At 50.5% G+C, this 26,201-nt stretch overlaps 4 protein-coding genes across 4 annotated transcripts; all 4 read right to left on the reverse strand.

The window, feature by feature from the left end:
• Window positions 1-8,421: 8,421 nt before the first annotated feature.
• LOC118700431 (inositol 1,4,5-trisphosphate receptor-interacting protein-like 1) lies at window positions 8,422-10,083 on the reverse strand. The gene has a single exon (XM_054514917.1). It carries the CDS (start codon window positions 10,018-10,020, stop codon window positions 8,422-8,424), a length of 1,599 nt encoding a protein of 532 aa, XP_054370892.1. The 5' UTR covers window positions 10,021-10,083.
• A 3,600-nt stretch (window positions 10,084-13,683) lies between these two features.
• On the reverse strand, window positions 13,684-15,348 carry LOC118700432 (inositol 1,4,5-trisphosphate receptor-interacting protein-like 1). Its single transcript, XM_036404900.2, has one exon. The coding sequence runs from the start codon at window positions 15,280-15,282 to the stop codon at window positions 13,684-13,686; it is 1,599 nt and encodes a 532-aa protein (XP_036260793.2). The 5' UTR covers window positions 15,283-15,348.
• Window positions 15,349-18,945: 3,597 nt separating this feature from the next.
• On the reverse strand, window positions 18,946-20,610 carry LOC118700433 (inositol 1,4,5-trisphosphate receptor-interacting protein-like 1). Its single transcript, XM_036404901.2, has one exon. It carries the CDS (start codon window positions 20,542-20,544, stop codon window positions 18,946-18,948), a length of 1,599 nt encoding a protein of 532 aa, XP_036260794.2. The 5' UTR covers window positions 20,545-20,610.
• A 2,149-nt stretch (window positions 20,611-22,759) lies between these two features.
• On the reverse strand, window positions 22,760-24,421 carry LOC118700434 (inositol 1,4,5-trisphosphate receptor-interacting protein-like 1). Its single transcript, XM_054514919.1, has one exon. It carries the CDS (start codon window positions 24,356-24,358, stop codon window positions 22,760-22,762), a length of 1,599 nt encoding a protein of 532 aa, XP_054370894.1. The 5' UTR covers window positions 24,359-24,421.
• Between the last annotated feature and the right edge of the window lie 1,780 nt (window positions 24,422-26,201).

The following is a 26,201-nucleotide window of genomic DNA, read 5'->3' on the forward strand; positions in this document are numbered from 1 at the left end:
TTAGACAATGCTCTCAGATGCAGGATGGGATTGTTGGGGTGTCCTGGGCAGGGCCAGGAGTACTCAGGGATCCTTGTGGGTCCCTTCCAACTCAGATATTCTGTGATTCTACAGTTTGATTTTCTTTCCCTCAACTTCAGGTAACACACAGAAACATCCTAAAAGTCAGAGCATATCAAAGGCAGAGCAGCAGGCAGCCAGCAGCTGGGATGTGTAAAATTGAAGGCATGGTGGGGCAAACTGAATTAATTTCCCTTACACACATACATGAAGACACACTTTTTAAACATCTGATTACAGGCAGTTTTTCCACAGGGTGCCTCAGAAGGTCTCTGCACACAGGACACCCCTCATGGACAGCCCTCCTCCTTCTGATTCCTCTGCCCTCATCTCTCTTTACTGCCTGCTGCTCACTTTTCTTCTGAAACCAGAGCAATTAGCTTTTCACCTCTATGACATTATTGCCCATAGTACTGTACCTTTTTATAAATAAATAGCCTTTGCCCAGAGAACAAATCCAAAAATGAATACACAAACAGCCTAGCTTGATTCCAGTTGTGCTCAGTGTGTCAGTGTTCTGACAGTTCTGTCACATACAAGTCCAGATACCCAAGCCTCAGGTGAGGATGTAATTAGTGATCACCACTGAAAAGGTTTAACAGGACCAGGGATCAGATGGGAACATACATGGGCAAGGAAAGCTATTTATGTATTGTTACATATTATATATATTATATATTGCAACTTAGTGGCCAGAGCCAGGTTTTCCATACAGAGGGTTTCTAGGTTTAACAAAAAAAAAAAAAAAAAAAACAAAAAAAAACTGTATAAAATTTTTCAACAATAACAAATGAATTCCCAGTCAGCCTGCACCATTTCTTTCAGATAGGAAAAAAACCTGCTTGATTTTAGAACAGTATAACTAATTCAGAGACCTTTGAAATGTCTTGAGACTAACTCAATTTTTAAATAAAAATATAATTTCACACTAAGAAGTCAGCAAGTTTGATTTCAAAACTCATTAAAACCAAGGTCTGTCAGAGTTTTGCCATGGAAAAGGCCAGAATCCACATGTTTTACAAAAAGTGGAAAAATGCTGATGTGTTAGTTATGGCTTTCTGTAGTTTGTATGCAGAAGCTGGTGTGTCAGTTGAGCAAGCTTTCTAAACAATAGCACTCCCTGACCTTGAAGATTTAGGAGGTTTTGGTTTTAAACCTACTTTGGTGTATACATTGTTCTCTCCAATTAGTTTCAGCTTCCTGATGAACTCTGCTATTTCTAAAAAAGGGTCCTGGCTAGTTTGATTTTGAAGCAACTGGTCATTTTTATGGGGAAAAGTTAAATGAGAAATTCTCAGGATGTTAAAAAAAATTAAAATATCAATTTTCAACAAAATTTCAAAAGAAGAAGGCATTATATCTTGATGTCTCCATCAAAGCATCCTCCTCATCCTGCAGCACATGTTTCTGACACTCAGACTTTCTTCTGTGCCTCAGGCAACCACAGACTCGGTGTGAAGGCGGCAGGCAGGGAAAGAACAGTTAGATACAACGCTAAAAGCTGAAGTTAAAAAACTCTTGCTTTCCTACCAAGTTGAATATCATTGCCTCTCTTTGAACCTCCATAGCTCAACATGCTCCACCTGTTCCAAAATTATTCAGGGGAAAAAAATTGACCTTGATTTTACATATTAAATCTAAATCTGAAGTATTTGTACACACATATGTATGTGTATGGCAAAACACAACATAAATAAACAATCCATGTTTAGTCACACACAAATTGCATAAAGGGTATGCCATGGATTCAGGGTCCTGTTCACCCCAATTTCTAGATTAGGAATGGGGTCATCTGGATGGCTGTCAGGATTCACAGAATGACTGCCACACTGACCACAAGTGCCTGAGATTTCTACCAATCATTACAGCACTGAGGAGATCCTGAGAACTTAGTGGGAGAAAAGCCTGGGGCTCCCAGGTTGGAGCTTCTTAGATTGTAATGGTATTTGTCAGCATGCAAACATTTCGTTCCTCCTTCCCAGCCATTTCGAAGCAGAAGTGAGTCAGAAAAGACAGCCAAATTGAGATATTATTTCCCTGCCATGTTTATAAATACTCACTTCCATAAGACAGCAGATTCACAGAGCACTCCAAAGGATTGTCCTTGTTAAGGCATAAGGCATCATCATGGGAATATGCCTTTGGCTGTTGAAGAGATTTCCCTGGATTACAACTGAGCGTATGCCAACAAGCTGGAAGGGTTCCATAGCATGGGAGTGAAGTGTTTGAGGCATCCAAAGCTGTGCTTTAGCACATGTTCCTGCCTAAATCTACTCAGAAGGGAGTCCTTTTGGAGATGGATAGTCCTGCAGTGAGAGGAAGCAATCATTTGTTGAACACCAAGAATGCCTCTCAGTGTTAGTCAAGTTATGTGGAAATTAGAAACCTACAAACCAACAAAAAGTGAACTGAATGTAAACAGTTTGTGATGTTACCTGGAAAATCTCAAAAAATTCAGAACTAGCAACTCCAATTGCTAACACTTTTTGGAAGGCCTTTAAGTTCATCTGTTTGCAAGCTAAGAAAACAGATGTACTTGGATTTTTTTTTCACTGTTTTACCAAAAATTAGGAAAGGAACTGGACAGAACTCAGTGCCTAAGCCCTTGAGAGTGAATAGGTTTTGAAAAAGACCTTTTGTTATAGCTTTTTCCTTTCAGAGGCTGAGCATCAGAGAAAACAAAATCAAAAAGGCAGAATTGGTTTGGTTATGTCTATCCCTTTTACCTTAGCCTCTGCTAATGCTGTGGTCAATCAGCACAGAAGCTTATTTCAAACAGATTTTGGAGAAAATATTTATTTGCATGGGAAATTTGACAAAGTACCACAATTAGTTCAGCTATAGTAAGGGATTGTGATTCCAGGCACATTTCAGCCTCAGTGTCAGGGTGATTTCTCTCTACAGGAGAGATTTAGATTTCTGTTGTGCCAACAAAACTAAAGAAATTCAGAACAGAAATTAGTAAAAGATTAATCTGCTATAAAGTGTTAAGTCATCTTATAGCAATTCACTTCAAAATCTCATTTCCAGCTAAATTAGTTTTAATTTTTTAATTAAATAGTCAATCACAGAATTTCATTAAAAAGAAACATGCCCTAGATTTTTTTTCTCATTTGTTTTTAAGACTCATAGTGAGTCCGTCTCCACTGGCTCACAAAAGACAGTAACACATTAAGGATTTTAACTTCATGGCCACATCTGTGTGCAGATCCCAGACTCCCCACCAGCTCATATTCCAAGTTGTGGGCAAACAACCACACATGTACTCCTCCCATGGGTGCACAAATACTCAGCATGGTGTTCCCTGGGGTCTGTGCTGCAACATGCCATTAATGAAAGTTCTGAGATGTGCTCAGAGTAATTCTTGCCCCTGTGGTGTAATTAAATATTTCCTCTTTTGTGAGCAGAGGTGTTGTATATAGCTTCCCAGTTCTTAGATGTCTCAACTGAAGTACAAAGTTGCCTTTGAAGTATCCATGAAATCACAGAAACAAAGTTTTGGGGAAAGGGGCATGTCCATGAAGAAAAGTTAGGCTTGCTAAATGTGCTGGGCTGGGCCCAAGAAGAACTAAAAAGCCTGTAAAAGTAAAGATAAACTGGAGAACTGCAAAGCAGAAATACCACTGAAGCAATGGAATGGAACCAAGCAGAAGAAAATGTTGATAAAATATCTAATAAAAACAGCATTGGGGCTGTTTGTTCCATGGAATGTCTCTGCCCCCTCTGCTGCAAACCTCTAGCATAGAGCAACTCAATTCTGCCAGCATAGGGCATAATATATAGAAAGATCTGGATGGGGAATGTGTGTTGTATCATTTTATTCTGTGGTGAAATCCTCTAAGCAGGACCCCTTTCAGAAGTGAAAAGCCCTGGAATAAACTCAGTGAGTAGAAGGCAGGTGTTCTCATTGGGGTAGCTTAGAAATTCAGTGTGACTTGGATAAAAGGAAAAGGAAGATACAACAATCCTTCTTCTTCAATTGGTTGCCAAAACCTAACATGGACATAACATGCATGACCTACTGTGAAGAAAACTACCTCAGCCCAAACCAGTGTACACCTACCTTACAGAAAAAAAACTGTACAGATCAGCTAACTGGGATTTCTGAAGCACTTCAGGGGCCTCTGAAAAAAAAAAAAAATAGATTTGTGATGTAAAGTGCTTGTTCTTGGGAATTACCAAACAAATATAGATGACAATGGGGAGCTTGGCAGTGGTTAAACACTCCCAGGGAGTTCTCGATCCTTGCCGTTCCCATCCTGAAATTAAAGCTTGTAGATAGGAGAGTGAATGAACACACTTGTAATAGAAGAGGGGAGCGGTGATGAGAGGCACAGTGGTTGCCGCAGCATGGCTGGAAAATTGGCCTCATGCTCTGCCAGGAGCTGCTGCATGCCTCAGGAAACGGAGAATATTGCTCAGTAATTAAGAGGTGGCTCTCATTCCACATGTAGGATTTGGACTGGTGGGGGAAGCTCTTCTAGTCCCTCTGGTAGTAAAGTGGCCCAACAGAAGAGATTCTGCAATCCCTTGTGGAAGCTAACTGTTCTTTGGGATTTTTCCCTGTGTCATCCAAGGTGTGGAGCCCCATTCTGCACCTTTTGTCATGCAACAACTGTGTGTTTTTACTGAGATCAACCCAGTTGTGCATTTGCTGCCTGTCTGCATCAGTCCTTCCATGAGCAGCAGCCTTCCAGCCCCTTCCTCAAACATCACTAATGTTTCTGCTCCCTCTAAATAGCTGTCATCTGCAGATCCATCAAGAGATGCTGAGAAATAAAATTATCCCCTCCAAACTGCCCTTTCACCACTGAAACTGGCCAAAAAATTCCTATCTGGCCGTCAAAAAAATCCCCTTAGGAAAGATTTTTGACCAGGCATTTAACTGTCGCTGAAAATAAAGATTTTACTTTCCTCAGTACCTCTTTCATGGAAAAAAAGGGGCTGATTATGAAAATATTGAAAATACTTCAGTTCTCTCTATTAAACAGCTGGCCCATGAAGGAAATAGACAATAAGGAAGGGGTTTTTTTTCTTAAGGGAAAGAAAGTGAAAGAGAAGAGAAACTAGATGTGAGCAAAGGAAAAAATAAAACAACTTTACATGATTTTACATTAATTTTCCTTTAATGGGCAAAAACAGCATTTCAAAGTAAGTTTCCCTTCAGAAGCCTTTCATTAAGAACAGTTCCCTTTCTGTTTCTACCAGATAACATGTAAATAGGGTATTTTCATTTCCAATGGATTATAGTTAGTTTATTTATCAGTTATATAGAAGTTTGCTTTGCAATATTTGATAAAACTAGCTTATGAATTCATTTTTTCGGCTTTATGGCCATGGCATTCTTGATATAAAAAGCAAATTGCAATATGAGAGTCAAAGGAGCAAGAAAACCTAGAAAGAATATGAATAAAAAATTTCATAAGCACACATAAACAGAAGAATATCCTACAACGCTTGCTCTAAAATGGCAGTACTGCCTACAACAAGTTATAAAATGTGCACTTTGGTTTCAGCCTTGCTGCTTTTCTTAAGGATGAGCATGACAGCATCCTCCTGCTTCCCCCCACAACCACTCGTGTACCAGGCCTCTGGGAGAGCGCTCCTTTTGCTGCTCCCGAAAGGGTTTGCCAGTACAATTGTTCTGCATGAGAAAGATGTCTTTTGGGTGACCACTTCCAGATGGATTGGTCTGTCTTTCTGTGCATAAACAGGCACAGCTACACAGACTGCAGTGATGAACCGCCATCTAAGAGTCACAGGCTGCTATCGTAGGTCTTCCCCCTGATTCCTACCCAAAAATGCTCAACCCCATCAGCACCATCATTAAGCTCTAGGCAGGTGGAAGCCCACCTTACATAGAGGGTGACCCCAGCACCTCTCCTTTCATGCCTGTGCCTTCTACAGGCTTACAGATATATAAACCAGAGGGAGCGTAAAACAGAGGGGTGTTGTGGTGGCCAACAGCTCAACTGAAGGCCTCACAGTTTCATTTCATCCTAATTTTGTAACTGAAGCATAAGTAATTCTATAAGTACTTTAATTAGAAAACTTAACCAGTGTGGACCGTTGGGGAGCAGGCCCGGACCGTTGGGGACCCCAGCAGCTATTGCCTGTTTGGCTGCGTGGCAACTGGTTCAACCAATATGGACTGACCAGGCAGGCATTCAGATCTGCAAAGGAAGAGAGCACTCAATAAAAGTTGGTTGCTGTGCATGAACCGTGGTGTGCGTGTATGGTGCCATTCCTGCCTCTGCAATCAAAGTGACCGAGGGGCTCCATGCAGTAGGCAACTCGGGAAGTCTTGTACCTTCCGAGTACCTCAGGCAGTGGGGGAAGGAAGAGGGTGATGCACCTGGGAATAAGGACAAAAAAGGAGGCTGCGCCCTTGTCCTGGGTCTCAACAAATCGAGACACCCCAAGGGGAAATGTCCCTTGGCCTCTCCCTTTATTCCAATAACATGACAAGTCTCCTCTGTGTCCTCCCTGGACTAACCTCTGGCATCGTGAAGTTTTTCCCCCACAGGGAGACACCCTACTCCTTCAGCGCCCATTCTCCAGCTCTTCTCTGCTTTCTAACACATCTAGAAGCCCATGTCCTTGCTGCTGCACGGATCTCTCACGGCTCTCTGCCAGCCGCACGCCAGAGCTCCCAGCTCTGGCTGGCAGGGCCTCAGCGCCCGCCCTGTGCCCTCCCGCCCCGACGGCCAGACCAGGCCCTGCTTGCTGCCCTCATGGTGACACTCCTGGCCCCAGTGCTCTCCAAGGCCTTCTCTGGGGGCACCTTCCTGCGGCCTTTCACTCCCTGAACGAGGCCCAGCAGAGAGCTGAGAGGGGCTGTGGACAAGGGCCTGCAGGGACAGCACCAGGCCCAGTGGCTTCCCACTGACAGCGGGCAGGCTTGGGCTGGAGATGCACAAGAAATTCTTGCCTCTCAGGCTGCTCAGGCCCCGGCCCACGCTGCCCACGCTGCAGCTGTGGCTGCCCCATCCCTGGCAGTGTTCCAGGCCAGGCTGGACGGGGCTTGAAACAACCGGGCCTAGGGGAAGCTGTCCCTGCCCTTGGCAGCAGGGTTGCAACAAGACCGTTTTTAAGGGCCCTTCCAAGGCAGGCCCTTCTGGCATTCTGTCATCACAGGGGCCGGGGGCAGCTGGACTTAATTTCGGATTAGGACCAATTCGGCACTGCAAGTTTGGCTAATTTCAAGGAGACTCTTCACAAGCCCAGATACACACCTTGTCGCTTTTACCTATACTGTAGGTCTAGTTGAGGCCAATAAAGTCTTGCACAACCCAGGTTCTGGAATATTGTAGTTTATTGAATCAAGAGCAACAAAATTTCCAGGTTGCTACGCACAAAGGCACTAACTATAGAACATAATTGTGTGTCCCCAAAAGGCAGAGACACGATCTATGGCTTTACTACGACATAAAAAAAAATTCTTATATGCAATATAGAAGGTAAAAGCGTTATGCATAAATGTATCTACTTATGACAATCTTTCCAGATATAAATGCCCTAAGAGCATTAATATGTATCACAACTTAGAGAGACACTAAATATTGGCTATATTGCCTTCTTTAAACAAAATTACATGTTTGACTCTTTAGAATAATTTCTCATCATGATATAATGGTTACATAATTCATGGAGTTGACAATATTTATATTATTCTATTGGCTTTTATTATATTTTACTATTCTAGATGATAATTGAAAAGCTTTCTCGCATATAATATGTACACAGGGGAGAGATATACATATATATACACACAAATTAACAACCTAGATCTTTACATATAAAAAAGATCAGGTCAGCTCCAACACAGTTGCTACAATGCTGACCTGAAGGATTCCCATGCAGAAGCAAGGAAAAACACCGTCCATTGACTGATCCCAAACCTTGCCCAGGGATTGTGGAGTCTATCTCCCCAGAGAGAGTCAAGAACCTTGACCGGAACGCAATCCTTTGTAGTGTAGAGCGGGAAGACCTGCCTGGAGCACCCCTGAACCAAATGATAGCACCAGCGGTCCTTTCAAACATTCCCTCCGCTGGGATTCTGAGATCGGCGTCCCTGCACAAGGCGAAGCTCTCAGAGGGAAAATGGACTCAAAGAAAGAGGTGGGCGAATAATAGCATTTCCTCATGCGTGTTCCTTGATCTTTGTAGCCAAACTGGATGCAGTGCTGGGGAGGCTCTCGAGGCCACACTGCGGCTGCTGCTGGCATAGTGCTGCTACGCAGCGTTTTCCCTTCCCTCTCTGTAGCCCACATTCTCCCTTCTTTTCCCGTCTAGTGAGCGCTGGTTCTCTGCCACCAGGTGTGAGCCTCACAAGCACAGCTCTCTGCAGGAGAACCTCTTTCACTGTTCATTTTTAAGGATCCGTTTGAACCAATGGTGCAGATCCACGTACTGGCTCATTGCCTGGGAGTGGGCAAACGGATCCATCACCAGGTCATGGAAGAGATTGCATGACCTGGCCATTAGGACCTCTGGGGGCAAGCGGATCCCCTCAGGAAGCCTCTGGTTGCCCACAATGAAGTGATTGAGGCGTCTCATTTCCACACACGTGCGCAGGCTCTCGCTGATATCCATCAGCCGCCTCACAAAATGTCTCCTGCGCCACTGTGACACGGGCAAGATGCTCAGGAGGTGCATGACAATGGTCTTGATGGTATAGGTGGAGAAGCCTAAGCCCAGCTGAAGACGAGTGAAGAACTGCAGGCATTTCAGGTGCAAGCTGTCAGGGGGAGCCCGCCTGGCGATGTACCTGAAGAACTTCATCTCGGCCACGGCGTAGCTCTCCGGCCAGATTGTGCTGGAGGTGTGGGCTTGCCTAGGCTGGCTGCTTACAAAGACGTCTGAGTTGCCTTGCCGCACCCCAAACAGCATCTCGATCCGGTAGCTTTCTCTGCCATTGGTCACCTTGAACTGGCAGGAGTGTCTGGGGGGCAGCAGCACTAAATGCCAATGGTGTGACTCACGCAAAGCCGGCCAGATTGCCCTCACCAGCTGGTAGAACCAGCGGGCAGTTTTCTCCACGTCCAGGTAGGAGCCCGTGCACAGGCTATGAAGGAGGCTGGGATCCTGATGCCTCCTCAGCTCCTCCTCAGGGTGGTGCAGGAAGCACAGCATGTTCTCACCCTGCCGCTCGCTCGTGCAGGTGCACTCCTGCTGCACGCGGATGCGGAAGTTCCTCAAGCGCCTCTGCCCTGCAGTGCCCAGCTCTAGGTGGAAGCTGTGCCCTCGGGGAGGTGTCATGGGTATGAGCACCTGGTACACGACATCCTGCTCACGAGGACTCCAACCTTCGAAGGCACTGCCCACCCCAATGGCTCCTTGCAGCACCGGATAGAAACTGTTGGACAAGACCCGTCGAAAATAAATTGCAAAATGCTCCATCAGGCTTCTTGTCCACATGCGTCCTTCCTGCAGGTCCCACACAGGCCACTGTATGCGCTCCATTATGATTCTCCCAAAGTTATCGGCACCATCACGGTATTCTTCCACTTGATTTCCAACATCATTGACGTTTGCTGCGTTGGCAGCCTCATTGCCAACTTCATTTGCAGCATCACGTTCTTCATTCGCAGCAGCATTGTCGACATCCTCTGCGTGGCCATCATCACTGTCATCTTCCTCCGCCTCCATGTCACTGTCTCCCTCATCTTCATTTCCAGCGTCTTCTTCATATGCATCCACATTTTCGACTTCCTCTTCATCTACACCATCGTGTCCTTCTCCTTGCTCCTCTCTCCTCAGGCTGCCTTTCCTCCACATATACCACAGTGCCAAGAGAAGGAGCAGGAGCCCAGCAGGAGCCCAGAGCTGCCAGTGCTGCCAGGCAGAGCAGAGCAGGTCTCCCCAGGCCAAGAGACCCTGCTTCACCAGGACCAGCTGCTCCACCTCCCGCTCCAGACGAATCTTCTCCTCTTCCTGGAGCTTGGCACGCACCTCCATTCGCAGACGTGTCACCTCGTCCAAGCCATCACCCACGGGCTCTGGGTACTGGACTACACTTTGCAAGAGCGAGAGCCACAATACCCAGGTATCCATGGTCTGCAGGAGGATGGCGAGAAGGCCTTGAAAGGGGCTGAGAGGGAGGCAGCTGGCAGCAGGGCCGGGGGAGGCAGCTGGGACGGGAATCCCAGGGATCGGGGAGCAGGAAGGACAGGACCCCAGAGAGCTGGCAAGCAGCCAGGCCCGTTCCGCTGCCCGAGCAGCAGCAGCAGCAGCCCGAGCAGCAGCAGCAGCAGCAGCAGCAGCAGCAGCATCACGGTGCCCTGCCCAAGGCTGTGCCATGAGGGGCTGTTCCTGGCTGCAGGGGGAAAAGCCAGCCCCGGGTGCAGCGTTTCTGCCCCGGCCCTTGTCCCCAGCCCAGCCTCCCCACCACGTGTGCACTCACCGCTTGCCCAAGCAATACAGGGCCAGCGTTACCTGCTGGGGCCTTGCATAGCTGCCCCCATTTGTGACATGGCCCCATGATGTCATGGATGTCACAGTACAGCACAGCCAGCCCAGCCCCACGCTTTGTCCCCACCCCAGCTCACAATGTTGGAGGGGCCCTGGCGTACCGGTTAAGGCAGCCTTTGAGTGAATCTTCTTCAAAGGACCTCTCTTGGCCCTTCTCTTGTCTTTCTGATCAGCTGCCCTCCACTGGCAATCTCATAGATACCCATGTTGGAAGGCACCCTTGAGGATCATGGAGTCTAAGCCTTGACTCCATGCTGAGCTTCAGTTAAATCTCTGATACTATAAAAGCTGCGCTTTGGTTTCAGCCTTGCTGCTTTTCTTAAGGATGAGCATGACGGCATCCTCCTGCTTCCCCCCACAACCACTCGTGTACCAGGCCTCTGGGAGAGCGCTCCTTTTGCTGCTCCCGAAAGGGTTTGCCAGTACAATTGTTCTGCATGAGAAAGATGTCTTTTGGGTGACCACTTCCAGATGGATTGGTCTGTCTTTCTGTGCATAAACAGGCACAGCTACACAGACTGCAGTGATGAACCGCCATCTAAGAGTCACAGGCTGCTATTGTAGGTCTTCCCCCTGATTCCTACCCAAAAATGCTCAACCCCATCAGCACCATCATTAAGCTCTAGGCAGGTGGAAGCCCACCTTACATAGAGGGTGACCCCAGCACCTCTCCTTTCATGCCTGTGCCTTCTACAGGCTTACAGATATATAAACCAGAGGGAGCGTAAAACAGAGGGGTGTTGTGGTGGCCAACAGCTCAACTGAAGGCCTCACAGTTTCATTTCATCCTAATTTTGTAACTGAAGCATAAGTAATTCTATAAGTACTTTAATTAGAAAACTTAACCAGTGTGGACCGTTGGGGAGCAGGCCCGGACCGTTGGGGACCCCAGCAGCTATTGCCTGTTTGGCTGCGTGGCAACTGGTTCAACCAATATGGACTGACCAGGCAGGCATTCAGATCTGCAAAGGAAGAGAGCACTCAATAAAAGTTGGTTGCTGTGCATGAACCGTGGTGTGCGTGTATGGTGCCATTCCTGCCTCTGCAATCAAAGTGACCGAGGGGCTCCATGCAGTAGGCAACTCGGGAAGTCTTGTACCTTCCGAGTACCTCAGGCAGTGGGGGAAGGAAGAGGGTGATGCACCTGGGAATAAGGACAAAAAAGGAGGCTGCGCCCTTGTCCTGGGTCTCAACAAATCGAGACACCCCAAGGGGAAATGTCCCTTGGCCTCTCCCTTTATTCCAATAACATGACAAGTCTCCTCTGTGTCCTCCCTGGACTAACCTCTGGCGTCGTGAAGTTTTTCCCCCACAGGGAGACACCCTACTCCTTCAGCGCCCATTCTCCAGCTCTTCTCTGCTTTCTAACACATCTAGAAGCCCGTGTCCTTGCTGCTGCACGGATCTCGCACGGCTCTCTGCCAGCCGCACGCCAGAGCTCCCAGCTCCGGCTGGCAGGGCCTCAGCGCCCGCCCTGTGCCCTCCCGCCCCGACGGCCAGACCAGGCCCTGCTTGCTGCCCTCATGGTGACACTCCTGGCCCCAGTGCTCTCCAAGGCCTTCTCTGGGGGCACCTTCCTGCGGCCTTTCACTCCCTGAACGAGGCCCAGCAGAGAGCTGAGAGGGGCTGTGGACAAGGGCCTGCAGGGACAGCACCAGGCCCAGTGGCTTCCCACTGACAGCGGGCAGGCTTGGGCTGGAGATGCACAAGAAATTCTTGCCTCTCAGGCTGCTCAGGCCCCGGCCCACGCTGCCCACGCTGCAGCTGTGGCTGCCCCATCCCTGGCAGTGTTCCAGGCCAGGCTGGACGGGGCTTGAAACAACCGGGCCTAGGGGAAGCTGTCCCTGCCCTTGGCAGCAGGGTTGCAACAAGACCGTTTTTAAGGGCCCTTCCAAGGCAGGCCCTTCTGGCATTCTGTCATCACAGGGGCCGGGGGCAGCTGGACTTAATTTCGGATTAGGACCAATTCGGCACTGCAAGTTTGGCTAATTTCAAGGAGACTCTTCACAAGCCCAGATACACACCTTGTCGCTTTTACCTATACTGTAGGTCTAGTTGAGGCCAATAAAGTCTTGCACAACCCAGGTTCTGGAATATTGTAGCTTATTGAATCAAGAGCAACAAAATTTCCAGGTTGCTACGCACAAAGGCACTAACTATAGAACATAATTGTGTGTCCCCAAAAGGCAGAGACACGATCTATGGCTTTACTACGACATAAAAAAAAATTCTTATATGCAATATAGAAGGTAAAAGCGTTATGCATAAATGTATCTACTTATGACAATCTTTCCAGATATAAATGCCCTAAGAGCATTAATATGTATCACAACTTAGAGAGACACTAAATATTGGCTATATTGCCTTCTTTAAACAAAATTACATGTTTGACTCTTTAGAATAATTTCTCATCATGATATAATGGTTACATAATTCATGGAGTTGACAATATTTATATTATTCTATTGGCTTTTATTATATTTTACTATTCTAGATGATAATTGAAAAGCTTTCTCGCATATAATATGTACACAGGGGAGAGATATACATATATATACACACAAATTAACAACCTAGATCTTTACATATAAAAAAGATCAGGTCAGCTCCAACACAGTTGCTACAATGCTGACCTGAAGGATTCCCATGCAGAAGCAAGGAAAAACACCGTCCATTGACTGATCCCAAACCTTGCCCAGGGATTGTGGAGTCTATCTCCCCAGAGAGAGTCAAGAACCTTGACCGGAACGCAATCCTTTGTAGTGTAGAGCGGGAAGACCTGCCTGGAGCACCCCTGAACCAAATGATAGCACCAGCGGTCCTTTCAAACATTCCCTCCGCTGGGATTCTGAGATCGGCCTCCCTGCACAAGGCGAAGCTCTCAGAGGGAAAATGGACTCAAAGAAAGAGGTGGGCGAATAATAGCATTTCCTCATGCGTGTTCCTTGATCTTTGTAGCCAAACTGGATGCAGTGCTGGGGAGGCTCTCGAGGCCACACTGCGGCTGCTGCTGGCATAGTGCTGCTACGCAGCGTTTTCCCTTCCCTCTCTGTAGCCCACATTCTCCCTTCTTTTCCCGTCTAGTGAGCGCTGGTTCTCTGCCACCAGGTGTGAGCCTCACAAGCACAGCTCTCTGCAGGAGAACCTCTTTCACTGTTCATTTTTAAGGATCCGTTTGAACCAATGGTGCAGATCCACGTACTGGCTCATTGCCTGGGAGTGGGCAAACGGATCCATCACCAGGTCATGGAAGAGATTGCATGACCTGGCCATTAGGACCTCTGGGGGCAAGCGGATCCCCTCAGGAAGCCTCTGGTTGCCCACAATGAAGTGATTGAGGCGTCTCATTTCCACACACGTGCGCAGGCTCTCGCTGATATCCATCAGCCGCCTCACAAAATGTCTCCTGCGCCACTGTGACATGGGCAAGATGCTCAGGAGGTGCATGACAATGGTCTTGATGGTATAGGTGGAGAAGCCTAAGCCCAGCTGAAGACGAGTGAAGAACTGCAGGCATTTCAGGTGCAAGCTGTCAGGGGGAGCCCGCCTGGCGATGTACCTGAAGAACTTCATCTCGGCCACGGCGTAGCTCTCCGGCCAGATTGTGCTGGAGGTGTGGGCTTGCCTAGGCTGGCTGCTTACAAAGACGTCTGAGTTGCCTTGCCGCACCCCAAACAGCATCTCGATCCGGTAGCTTTCTCTGCCATTGGTCACCTTGAACTGGCAGGAGCGTCTGGGGGGCAGCAGCACTAAATGCCAATGGTGTGACTCACGCAAAGCCGGCCAGATTGCCCTCACCAGCTGGTAGAACCAGCGGGCAGTTTTCTCCACGTCCAGGTAGGAGCCCGTGCACAGGCTATGAAGGAGGCTGGGATCCTGATGCCTCCTCAGCTCCTCCTCAGGGTGGTGCAGGAAGCACAGCATGTTCTCACCCTGCCGCTCGCTCGTGCAGGTGCACTCCTGCTGCACGCGGATGCGGAAGTTCCTCAAGCGCCTCTGCCCTGCAGTGCCCAGCTCTAGGTGGAAGCTGTGCCCTCGGGGAGGTGTCATGGGTATGAGCACCTGGTACACGACATCCTGCTCACGAGGACTCCAACCTTCGAAGGCACTGCCCACCCCAATGGCTCCTTGCAGCACCGGATAGAAACTGTTGGACAAGACCCGTCGAAAATAAATTGCAAAATGCTCCATCAGGCTTCTTGTCCACATGCGTCCTTCCTGCAGGTCCCACACAGGCCACTGTATGCGCTCCATTATGATTCTCCCAAAGTTATCGGCACCATCACGGTATTCTTCCACTTGATTTCCAACATCATTGACGTTTGCTGCGTTGGCAGCCTCATTGCCAACTTCATTTGCAGCATCACGTTCTTCATTCGCAGCAGCATTGTCGACATCCTCTGCGTGGCCATCATCACTGTCATCTTCCTCCGCCTCCATGTCACTGTCTCCCTCATCTTCATTTCCAGCGTCTTCTTCATATGCATCCACATTTTCGACTTCCTCTTCATCTACACCATCGTGTCCTTCTCCTTGCTCCTCTCTCCTCAGGCTGCCTTTCCTCCACATATACCACAGTGCCAAGAGAAGGAGCAGGAGCCCAGCAGGAGCCCAGAGCTGCCAGTGCTGCCAGGCAGAGCAGAGCAGGTCTCCCCAGGCCAAGAGACCCTGCTTCACCAGGACCAGCTGCTCCACCTCCCGCTCCAGACGAATCTTCTCCTCTTCCTGGAGCTTGGCACGCACCTCCATTCGCAGACGTGTCACCTCGTCCAAGCCATCACCCACGGGCTCTGGGTACTGGACTACACTTTGCAAGAGCAAGAGCCACAATACCCAGGTATCCATGGTCTGCAGGAGGATGGCGAGAAGGCCTTGAAAGGGGCTGAGAGGGAGGCAGCTGGCAGCAGGGCCGGGGGAGGCAGCTGGGACGGGAATCCCAGGGATCGGGGAGCAGGAAGGACAGGACCCCAGAGAGCTGGCAAGCAGCCAGGCCCGTTCCGCTGCCCGAGCAGCAGCAGCAGCAGCCCGAGCAGCAGCAGCAGCAGCAGCAGCAGCAGCAGCATCACGGTGCCCTGCCCAAGGCTGTGCCATGAGGGGCTGTTCCTGGCTGCAGGGGGAAAAGCCAGCCCCGGGTGCAGCGTTTCTGCCCCGGCCCTTGTCCCCAGCCCAGCCTCCCCACCACGTGTGCACTCACCGCTTGCCCAAGCAATACAGGGCCAGCGTTACCTGCTGGGGCCTTGCATAGCTGCCCCCATTTGTGACATGGCCCCATGATGTCATGGATGTCACAGTACAGCACAGCCAGCCCAGCCCCACGCTTTGTCCCCACCCCAGCTCACAATGTTGGAGGGGCCCTGGCGTACCGGTTAAGGCAGCCTTTGAGTGAATCTTCTTCAAAGGACCTCTCTTGGCCCTTCTCTTGTCTTTCTGATCAGCTGCCCTCCACTGGCAATCTCATAGATACCCATGTTGGAAGGCACCCTTGAGGATCATGGAGTCTAAGCCTTGACTCCATGCTGAGCTTCAGTTAAATCTCTGATACTATAAAAGCTGCGCTTTGGTTTCAGCCTTGCTGCTTTTCTTAAGGATGAGCATGACGGCATCCTCCTGCTTCCCCCCACAACCACTCGTGTACCAGGCCTCTGGGAGAGCGCTCCTTTTGCTGCTCCCGAAAGGGTTTGCCAGTACAATTGTTCTGCATGAGAAAGATGTCTTTTGGGTGACCACTTCCAGATGGATTGGTCTGTCTTTCTGTGCATAAACAGGCACAGCTACACAGACTGCAGTGATGAACCGCCATCTAAGAGTCACAGGCTGCTATTGTAGGTCTTCCCCCTGATTCCTACCCAAAAATGCTCAACCCCATCAGCACCATCATTAAGCTCTAGGCAGGTGGAAGCCCACCTTACATAGAGGGTGACCCCAGCACCTCTCCTTTCATGCCTGTGCCTTCTACAGGCTTACAGATATATAAACCAGAGGGAGCGTAAAACAGAGGGGTGTTGTGGTGGCCAACAGCTCAACTGAAGGCCTCACAGTTTCATTTCATCCTAATTTTGTAACTGAAGCATAAGTAATTCTATAAGTACTTTAATTAGAAAACTTAACCAGTGTGGACCGTTGGGGAGCAGGCCCGGACCGTTGGGGACCCCAGCAGCTATTGCCTGTTTGGCTGCGTGGCAACTGGTTCAACCAATATGGACTGACCAGGCAGGCATTCAGATCTGCAAAGGAAGAGAGCACTCAATAAAAGTTGGTTGCTGTGCATGAACCGTGGTGTGCGTGTATGGTGCCATTCCTGCCTCTGCAATCAAAGTGACCGAGGGGCTCCATGCAGTAGGCAACTCGGGAAGTCTTGTACCTTCCGAGTACCTCAGGCAGTGGGGGAAGGAAGAGGGTGATGCACCTGGGAATAAGGACAAAAAAGGAGGCTGCGCCCTTGTCCTGGGTCTCAACAAATCGAGACACCCCAAGGGGAAATGTCCCTTGGCCTCTCCCTTTATTCCAATAACATGACAAGTCTCCTCTGTGTCCTCCCTGGACTAACCTCTGGCGTCGTGAAGTTTTTCCCCCACAGGGAGACACCCTACTCCTTCAGCGCCCATTCTCCAGCTCTTCTCTGCTTTCTAACACATCTAGAAGCCCGTGTCCTTGCTGCTGCACGGATCTCTCACGGCTCTCTGCCAGCCGCACGCCAGAGCTCCCAGCTCCGGCTGGCAGGGCCTCAGCGCCCGCCCTGTGCCCTCCCGCCCCGACGGCCAGACCAGGCCCTGCTTGCTGCCCTCATGGTGACACTCCTGGCCCCAGTGCTCTCCAAGGCCTTCTCTGGGGGCACCTTCCTGCGGCCTTTCACTCCCTGAACGAGGCCCAGCAGAGAGCTGAGAGGGGCTGTGGACAAGGGCCTGCAGGGACAGCACCAGGCCCAGTGGCTTCCCACTGACAGCGGGCAGGCTTGGGCTGGAGATGCACAAGAAATTCTTGCCTCTCAGGCTGCTCAGGCCCCGGCCCACGCTGCCCACGCTGCAGCTGTGGCTGCCCCATCCCTGGCAGTGTTCCAGGCCAGGCTGGACGGGGCTTGAAACAACCGGGCCTAGGGGAAGCTGTCCCTGCCCTTGGCAGCAGGGTTGCAACAAGACCGTTTTTAAGGGCCCTTCCAAGGCAGGCCCTTCTGGCATTCTGTCATCACAGGGGCCGGGGGCAGCTGGACTTAATTTCGGATTAGGACCAATTCGGCACTGCAAGTTTGGCTAATTTCAAGGAGACTCTTCACAAGCCCAGATACACACCTTGTCGCTTTTACCTATACTGTAGGTCTAGTTGAGGCCAATAAAGTCTTGCACAACCCAGGTTCTGGAATATTGTAGCTTATTGAATCAAGAGCAACAAAATTTCCAGGTTGCTACGCACAAAGGCACTAACTATAGAACATAATTGTGTGTCCCCAAAAGGCAGAGACACGATCTATGGCTTTACTACGACATAAAAAAAAATTCTTATATGCAATATAGAAGGTAAAAGCGTTATGCATAAATGTATCTACTTATGACAATCTTTCCAGATATAAATGCCCTAAGAGCATTAATATGTATCACAACTTAGAGAGACACTAAATATTGGCTATATTGCCTTCTTTAAACAAAATTACATGTTTGACTCTTTAGAATAATTTCTCATCATGATATAATGGTTACATAATTCATGGAGTTGACAATATTTATATTATTCTATTGGCTTTTATTATATTTTACTATTCTAGATGATAATTGAAAAGCTTTCTCGCATATAATATGTACACAGGGGAGAGATATACATATATATACACACAAATTAACAACCTAGATCTTTACATATAAAAAAGATCAGGTCAGCTCCAACACAGTTGCTACAATGCTGACCTGAAGGATTCCCATGCAGAAGCAAGGAAAAACACCGTCCATTGACTGATCCCAAACCTTGCCCAGGGATTGTGGAGTCTATCTCCCCAGAGAGAGTCAAGAACCTTGACCGGAACGCAATCCTTTGTAGTGTAGAGCGGGAAGACCTGCCTGGAGCACCCCTGAACCAAATGATAGCACCAGCGGTCCTTTCAAACATTCCCTCCGCTGGGATTCTGAGATCGGCCTCCCTGCACAAGGCGAAGCTCTCAGAGGGAAAATGGACTCAAAGAAAGAGGTGGGCGAATAATAGCATTTCCTCATGCGTGTTCCTTGATCTTTGTAGCCAAACTGGATGCAGTGCTGGGGAGGCTCTCGAGGCCACACTGCGGCTGCTGCTGGCATAGTGCTGCTACGCAGCGTTTTCCCTTCCCTCTCTGTAGCCCACATTCTCCCTTCTTTTCCCGTCTAGTGAGCGCTGGTTCTCTGCCACCAGGTGTGAGCCTCACAAGCACAGCTCTCTGCAGGAGAACCTCTTTCACTGTTCATTTTTAAGGATCCGTTTGAACCAATGGTGCAGATCCACGTACTGGCTCATTGCCTGGGAGTGGGCAAACGGATCCATCACCAGGTCATGGAAGAGATTGCATGACCTGGCCATTAGGACCTCTGGGGGCAAGCGGATCCCCTCAGGAAGCCTCTGGTTGCCCACAATGAAGTGATTGAGGCGTCTCATTTCCACACACGTGCGCAGGCTCTCGCTGATATCCATCAGCCGCCTCACAAAATGTCTCCTGCGCCACTGTGACACGGGCAAGATGCTCAGGAGGTGCATGACAATGGTCTTGATGGTATAGGTGGAGAAGCCTAAGCCCAGCTGAAGACGAGTGAAGAACTGCAGGCATTTCAGGTGCAAGCTGTCAGGGGGAGCCCGCCTGGCGATGTACCTGAAGAACTTCATCTCGGCCACGGCGTAGCTCTCCGGCCAGATTGTGCTGGAGGTGTGGGCTTGCCTAGGCTGGCTGCTTACAAAGACGTCTGAGTTGCCTTGCCGCACCCCAAACAGCATCTCGATCCGGTAGCTTTCTCTGCCATTGGTCACCTTGAACTGGCAGGAGCGTCTGGGGGGCAGCAGCACTAAATGCCAATGGTGTGACTCACGCAAAGCCGGCCAGATTGCCCTCACCAGCTGGTAGAACCAGCGGGCAGTTTTCTCCACGTCCAGGTAGGAGCCCGTGCACAGGCTATGAAGGAGGCTGGGATCCTGATGCCTCCTCAGCTCCTCCTCAGGGTGGTGCAGGAAGCACAGCATGTTCTCACCCTGCCGCTCGCTCGTGCAGGTGCACTCCTGCTGCACGCGGATGCGGAAGTTCCTCAAGCGCCTCTGCCCTGCAGTGCCCAGCTCTAGGTGGAAGCTGTGCCCTCGGGGAGGTGTCATGGGTATGAGCACCTGGTACACGACATCCTGCTCACGAGGACTCCAACCTTCGAAGGCACTGCCCACCCCAATGGCTCCTTGCAGCACCGGATAGAAACTGTTGGACAAGACCCGTCGAAAATAAATTGCAAAATGCTCCATCAGGCTTCTTGTCCACATGCGTCCTTCCTGCAGGTCCCACACAGGCCACTGTATGCGCTCCATTATGATTCTCCCAAAGTTATCGGCACCATCACGGTATTCTTCCACTTGATTTCCAACATCATTGACGTTTGCTGCGTTGGCAGCCTCATTGCCAACTTCATTTGCAGCATCACGTTCTTCATTCGCAGCAGCATTGTCGACATCCTCTGCGTGGCCATCATCACTGTCATCTTCCTCCGCCTCCATGTCACTGTCTCCCTCATCTTCATTTCCAGCGTCTTCTTCATATGCATCCACATTTTCGACTTCCTCTTCATCTACACCATCGTGTCCTTCTCCTTGCTCCTCTCTCCTCAGGCTGCCTTTCCTCCACATATACCACAGTGCCAAGAGAAGGAGCAGGAGCCCAGCAGGAGCCCAGAGCTGCCAGTGCTGCCAGGCAGAGCAGAGCAGGTCTCCCCAGGCCAAGAGACCCTGCTTCACCAGGACCAGCTGCTCCACCTCCCGCTCCAGACGAATCTTCTCCTCTTCCTGGAGCTTGGCACGCACCTCCATTCGCAGACGTGTCACCTCGTCCAAGCCATCACCCACGGGCTCTGGGTACTGGACTACACTTTGCAAGAGCAAGAGCCACAATACCCAGGTATCCATGGTCTGCAGGAGGATGGCGAGAAGGCCTTGAAAGGGGCTGAGAGGGAGGCAGCTGGCAGCAGGGCCGGGGGAGGCAGCTGGGACGGGAATCCCAGGGATCGGGGAGCAGGAAGGACAGGACCCCAGAGAGCTGGCAAGCAGCCAGGCCCGTTCCGCTGCCCGAGCAGCAGCAGCAGCAGCCCGAGCAGCAGCAGCAGCAGCAGCAGCAGCAGCAGCAGCATCACGGTGCCCTGCCCAAGGCTGTGCCATGAGGGCTGGACTAACCTCTGGCGTCGTGAAGTTTTTCCCCACAGGGAGACACCCTACTCCTTCAGCGCCCATTCTCCAGCTCTTCTCTGCTTTCTAACACATCTAGAAGCCCGTGTCCTTGCTGCTGCACGGATCTCGCACGGCTCTCTGCCAGCCGCACGCCAGAGCTCCCAGCTCCGGCTGGCAGGGCCTCAGCGCCCGCCCTGTGCCCCTCCCGCCCCGACGGCCAGACCAGGCCCTGCTTGCTGCCCTCATGGTGACACTCCTGGCCCCAGTGCTCTCCAAGGCCTTCTGGGGGCACCTTCCTGCGGCCTTTCACTCCCTGAACGAGGCCCAGCAGAGAGCTGAGAGGGGCTGTGGACAAGGGCCTGCACAGTGGCCCAGTGGCTTCCCACTGACAGCGGGCAGGCTTGGGCTGGAGATGCACAAGAAATTCTTGCCTCTCAGGCTGCTCAGGCCCCGGCCCACGCTGCCCACGCTGCAGCTGTGGCTGCCCCATCCCTGGCAGTGTTCCAGGCCAGGCTGGACGGGGCTTGAAACAACCGGGCCTAGGGGAAGCTGTCCCTGCCCTTGGCAGCAGGGTTGCAACAAGACCGTTTTTAAGGGCCCTTCCAAGGCAGGCCCTTCTGGCATTCTGTCATCACAGGGGCCGGGGGCAGCTGGACTTAATTTCGGATTAGGACCAATTCGGCACTGCAAGTTTGGCTAATTTCAAGGAGACTCTTCACAAGCCCAGATACACACCTTGTCGCTTTTACCTATACTGTAGGTCTAGTTGAGGCCAATAAAGTCTTGCACAACCCAGGTTCTGGAATATTGTAGCTTATTGAATCAAGAGCAACAAAATTTCCAGGTTGCTACGCACAAAGGCACTAACTATAGAACATAATTGTGTGTCCCCAAAAGGCAGAGACACGATCTATGGCTTTACTACGACATAAAAAAAAATTCTTATATGCAATATAGAAGGTAAAAGCGTTATGCATAAATGTATCTACTTATGACAATCTTTCCAGATATAAATGCCCTAAGAGCATTAATATGTATCACAACTTAGAGAGACACTAAATATTGGCTATATTGCCTTCTTTAAACAAAATTACATGTTTGACTCTTTAGAATAATTTCTCATCATGATATAATGGTTACATAATTCATGGAGTTGACAATATTTATATTATTCTATTGGCTTTTATTATATTTTACTATTCTAGATGATAATTGAAAAGCTTTCTCGCATATAATATGTACACAGGGGAGAGATATACATATATATACACACAAATTAACAACCTAGATCTTTACATATAAAAAAGATCAGGTCAGCTCCAACACAGTTGCTACAATGCTGACCTGAAGGATTCCCATGCAGAAGCAAGGAAAAACACCGTCCATTGACTGATCCCAAACCTTGCCCAGGGATTGTGGAGTCTATCTCCCCAGAGAGAGTCAAGAACCTTGACCGGAACGCAATCCTTTGTAGTGTAGAGCGGGAAGACCTGCCTGGAGCACCCCTGAACCAAATGATAGCACCAGCGGTCCTTTCAAACATTCCCTCCGCTGGGATTCTGAGATCGGCCTCCCTGCACAAGGCGAAGCTCTCAGAGGGAAAATGGACTCAAAGAAAGAGGTGGGCGAATAATAGCATTTCCTCATGCGTGTTCCTTGATCTTTGTAGCCAAACTGGATGCAGTGCTGGGGAGGCTCTCGAGGCCACACTGCGGCTGCTGCTGGCATAGTGCTGCTACGCAGCGTTTTCCCTTCCCTCTCTGTAGCCCACATTCTCCCTTCTTTTCCCGTCTAGTGAGCGCTGGTTCTCTGCCACCAGGTGTGAGCCTCACAAGCACAGCTCTCTGCAGGAGAACCTCTTTCACTGTTCATTTTTAAGGATCCGTTTGAACCAATGGTGCAGATCCACGTACTGGCTCATTGCCTGGGAGTGGGCAAACGGATCCATCACCAGGTCATGGAAGAGATTGCATGACCTGGCCATTAGGACCTCTGGGGGCAAGCGGATCCCCTCAGGAAGCCTCTGGTTGCCCACAATGAAGTGATTGAGGCGTCTCATTTCCACACACGTGCGCAGGCTCTCGCTGATATCCATCAGCCGCCTCACAAAATGTCTCCTGCGCCACTGTGACACGGGCAAGATGCTCAGGAGGTGCATGACAATGGTCTTGATGGTATAGGTGGAGAAGCCTAAGCCCAGCTGAAGACGAGTGAAGAACTGCAGGCATTTCAGGTGCAAGCTGTCAGGGGGAGCCCGCCTGGCGATGTACCTGAAGAACTTCATCTCGGCCACGGCGTAGCTCTCCGGCCAGATTGTGCTGGAGGTGTGGGCTTGCCTAGGCTGGCTGCTTACAAAGACGTCTGAGTTGCCTTGCCGCACCCCAAACAGCATCTCGATCCGGTAGCTTTCTCTGCCATTGGTCACCTTGAACTGGCAGGAGCGTCTGGGGGGCAGCAGCACTAAATGCCAATGGTGTGACTCACGCAAAGCCGGCCAGATTGCCCTCACCAGCTGGTAGAACCAGCGGGCAGTTTTCTCCACGTCCAGGTAGGAGCCCGTGCACAGGCTATGAAGGAGGCTGGGATCCTGATGCCTCCTCAGCTCCTCCTCAGGGTGGTGCAGGAAGCACAGCATGTTCTCACCCTGCCGCTCGCTCGTGCAGGTGCACTCCTGCTGCACGCGGATGCGGAAGTTCCTCAAGCGCCTCTGCCCTGCAGTGCCCAGCTCTAGGTGGAAGCTGTGCCCTCGGGGAGGTGTCATGGGTATGAGCACCTGGTACACGACATCCTGCTCACGAGGACTCCAACCTTCGAAGGCACTGCCCACCCCAATGGCTCCTTGCAGCACCGGATAGAAACTGTTGGACAAGACCCGTCGAAAATAAATTGCAAAATGCTCCATCAGGCTTCTTGTCCACATGCGTCCTTCCTGCAGGTCCCACACAGGCCACTGTATGCGCTCCATTATGATTCTCCCAAAGTTATCGGCACCATCACGGTATTCTTCCACTTGATTTCCAACATCATTGACGTTTGCTGCGTTGGCAGCCTCATTGCCAACTTCATTTGCAGCATCACGTTCTTCATTCGCAGCAGCATTGTCGACATCCTCTGCGTGGCCATCATCACTGTCATCTTCCTCCGCCTCCATGTCACTGTCTCCCTCATCTTCATTTCCAGCGTCTTCTTCATATGCATCCACATTTTCGACTTCCTCTTCATCTACACCATCGTGTCCTTCTCCTTGCTCCTCTCTCCTCAGGCTGCCTTTCCTCCACATATACCACAGTGCCAAGAGAAGGAGCAGGAGCCCAGCAGGAGCCCAGAGCTGCCAGTGCTGCCAGGCAGAGCAGAGCAGGTCTCCCCAGGCCAAGAGACCCTGCTTCACCAGGACCAGCTGCTCCACCTCCCGCTCCAGACGAATCTTCTCCTCTTCCTGGAGCTTGGCACGCACCTCCATTCGCAGACGTGTCACCTCGTCCAAGCCATCACCCACGGGCTCTGGGTACTGGACTACACTTTGCAAGAGCGAGAGCCACAATACCCAGGTATCCATGGTCTGCAGGAGGATGGCGAGAAGGCCTTGAAAGGGGCTGAGAGGGAGGCAGCTGGCAGCAGGGCCGGGGGAGGCAGCTGGGACGGGAATCCCAGGGATCGGGGAGCAGGAAGGACAGGACCCCAGAGAGCTGGCAAGCAGCCAGGCCCGTTCCGCTGCCCGAGCAGCAGCAGCAGCAGCCCGAGCAGCAGCAGCAGCAGCAGCAGCAGCAGCAGCAGCATCACGGTGCCCTGCCCAAGGCTGTGCCATGAGGGGCTGTTCCTGGCTGCAGGGGGAAAAGCCAGCCCCGGGTGCAGCGTTTCTGCCCCGGCCCTTGTCCCCAGCCCAGCCTCCCCACCACGTGTGCACTCACCGCTTGCCCAAGCAATACAGGGCCAGCGTTACCTGCTGGGGCCTTGCATAGCTGCCCCCATTTGTGACATGGCCCCATGATGTCATGGATGTCACAGTACAGCACAGCCAGCCCAGCCCCACGCTTTGTCCCCACCCCAGCTCACAATGTTGGAGGGGCCCTGGCGTACCGGTTAAGGCAGCCTTTGAGTGAATCTTCTTCAAAGGACCTCTCTTGGCCCTTCTCTTGTCTTTCTGATCAGCTGCCCTCCACTGGCAATCTCATAGATACCCATGTTGGAAGGCACCCTTGAGGATCATGGAGTCTAAGCCTTGACTCCATGCTGAGCTTCAGTTAAATCTCTGATACTATAAAAGCTGCGCTTTGGTTTCAGCCTTGCTGCTTTTCTTAAGGATGAGCATGACGGCATCCTCCTGCTTCCCCCCACAACCACTCGTGTACCAGGCCTCTGGGAGAGCGCTCCTTTTGCTGCTCCCGAAAGGGTTTGCCAGTACAATTGTTCTGCATGAGAAAGATGTCTTTTGGGTGACCACTTCCAGATGGATTGGTCTGTCTTTCTGTGCATAAACAGGCACAGCTACACAGACTGCAGTGATGAACCGCCATCTAAGAGTCACAGGCTGCTATTGTAGGTCTTCCCCCTGATTCCTACCCAAAAATGCTCAACCCCATCAGCACCATCATTAAGCTCTAGGCAGGTGGAAGCCCACCTTACATAGAGGGTGACCCCAGCACCTCTCCTTTCATGCCTGTGCCTTCTACAGGCTTACAGATATATAAACCAGAGGGAGCGTAAAACAGAGGGGTGTTGTGGTGGCCAACAGCTCAACTGAAGGCCTCACAGTTTCATTTCATCCTAATTTTGTAACTGAAGCATAAGTAATTCTATAAGTACTTTAATTAGAAAACTTAACCAGTGTGGACCGTTGGGGAGCAGGCCCGGACCGTTGGGGACCCCAGCAGCTATTGCCTGTTTGGCTGCGTGGCAACTGGTTCAACCAATATGGACTGACCAGGCAGGCATTCAGATCTGCAAAGGAAGAGAGCACTCAATAAAAGTTGGTTGCTGTGCATGAACCGTGGTGTGCGTGTATGGTGCCATTCCTGCCTCTGCAATCAAAGTGACCGAGGGGCTCCATGCAGTAGGCAACTCGGGAAGTCTTGTACCTTCCGAGTACCTCAGGCAGTGGGGGAAGGAAGAGGGTGATGCACCTGGGAATAAGGACAAAAAAGGAGGCTGCGCCCTTGTCCTGGGTCTCAACAAATCGAGACACCCCAAGGGGAAATGTCCCTTGGCCTCTCCCTTTATTCCAATAACATGACAAGTCTCCTCTGTGTCCTCCCTGGACTAACCTCTGGCGTCGTGAAGTTTTTCCCCCACAGGGAGACACCCTA

The sequence above is a fragment of the Molothrus ater genome, chromosome 5 (genome assembly GCF_012460135.2).
Source record: "Molothrus ater isolate BHLD 08-10-18 breed brown headed cowbird chromosome 5, BPBGC_Mater_1.1, whole genome shotgun sequence".
Taxonomy (NCBI): domain Eukaryota; kingdom Metazoa; phylum Chordata; class Aves; order Passeriformes; family Icteridae; genus Molothrus; species Molothrus ater.

Bases quoted from the DNA above. Each gene is read 5' to 3' on its own strand.
- LOC118700431 (XM_054514917.1), bottom strand. From the start codon at position 10,020: ATGGAGGTGCGTGCCAAGCTCCAGGAAGAGGAGAAGATTCGTCTGGAG.
- LOC118700432 (XM_036404900.2), bottom strand. From the start codon at position 15,282: ATGGAGGTGCGTGCCAAGCTCCAGGAAGAGGAGAAGATTCGTCTGGAG.
- LOC118700433 (XM_036404901.2), bottom strand. From the start codon at position 20,544: ATGGAGGTGCGTGCCAAGCTCCAGGAAGAGGAGAAGATTCGTCTGGAG.
- LOC118700434 (XM_054514919.1), bottom strand. From the start codon at position 24,358: ATGGAGGTGCGTGCCAAGCTCCAGGAAGAGGAGAAGATTCGTCTGGAG.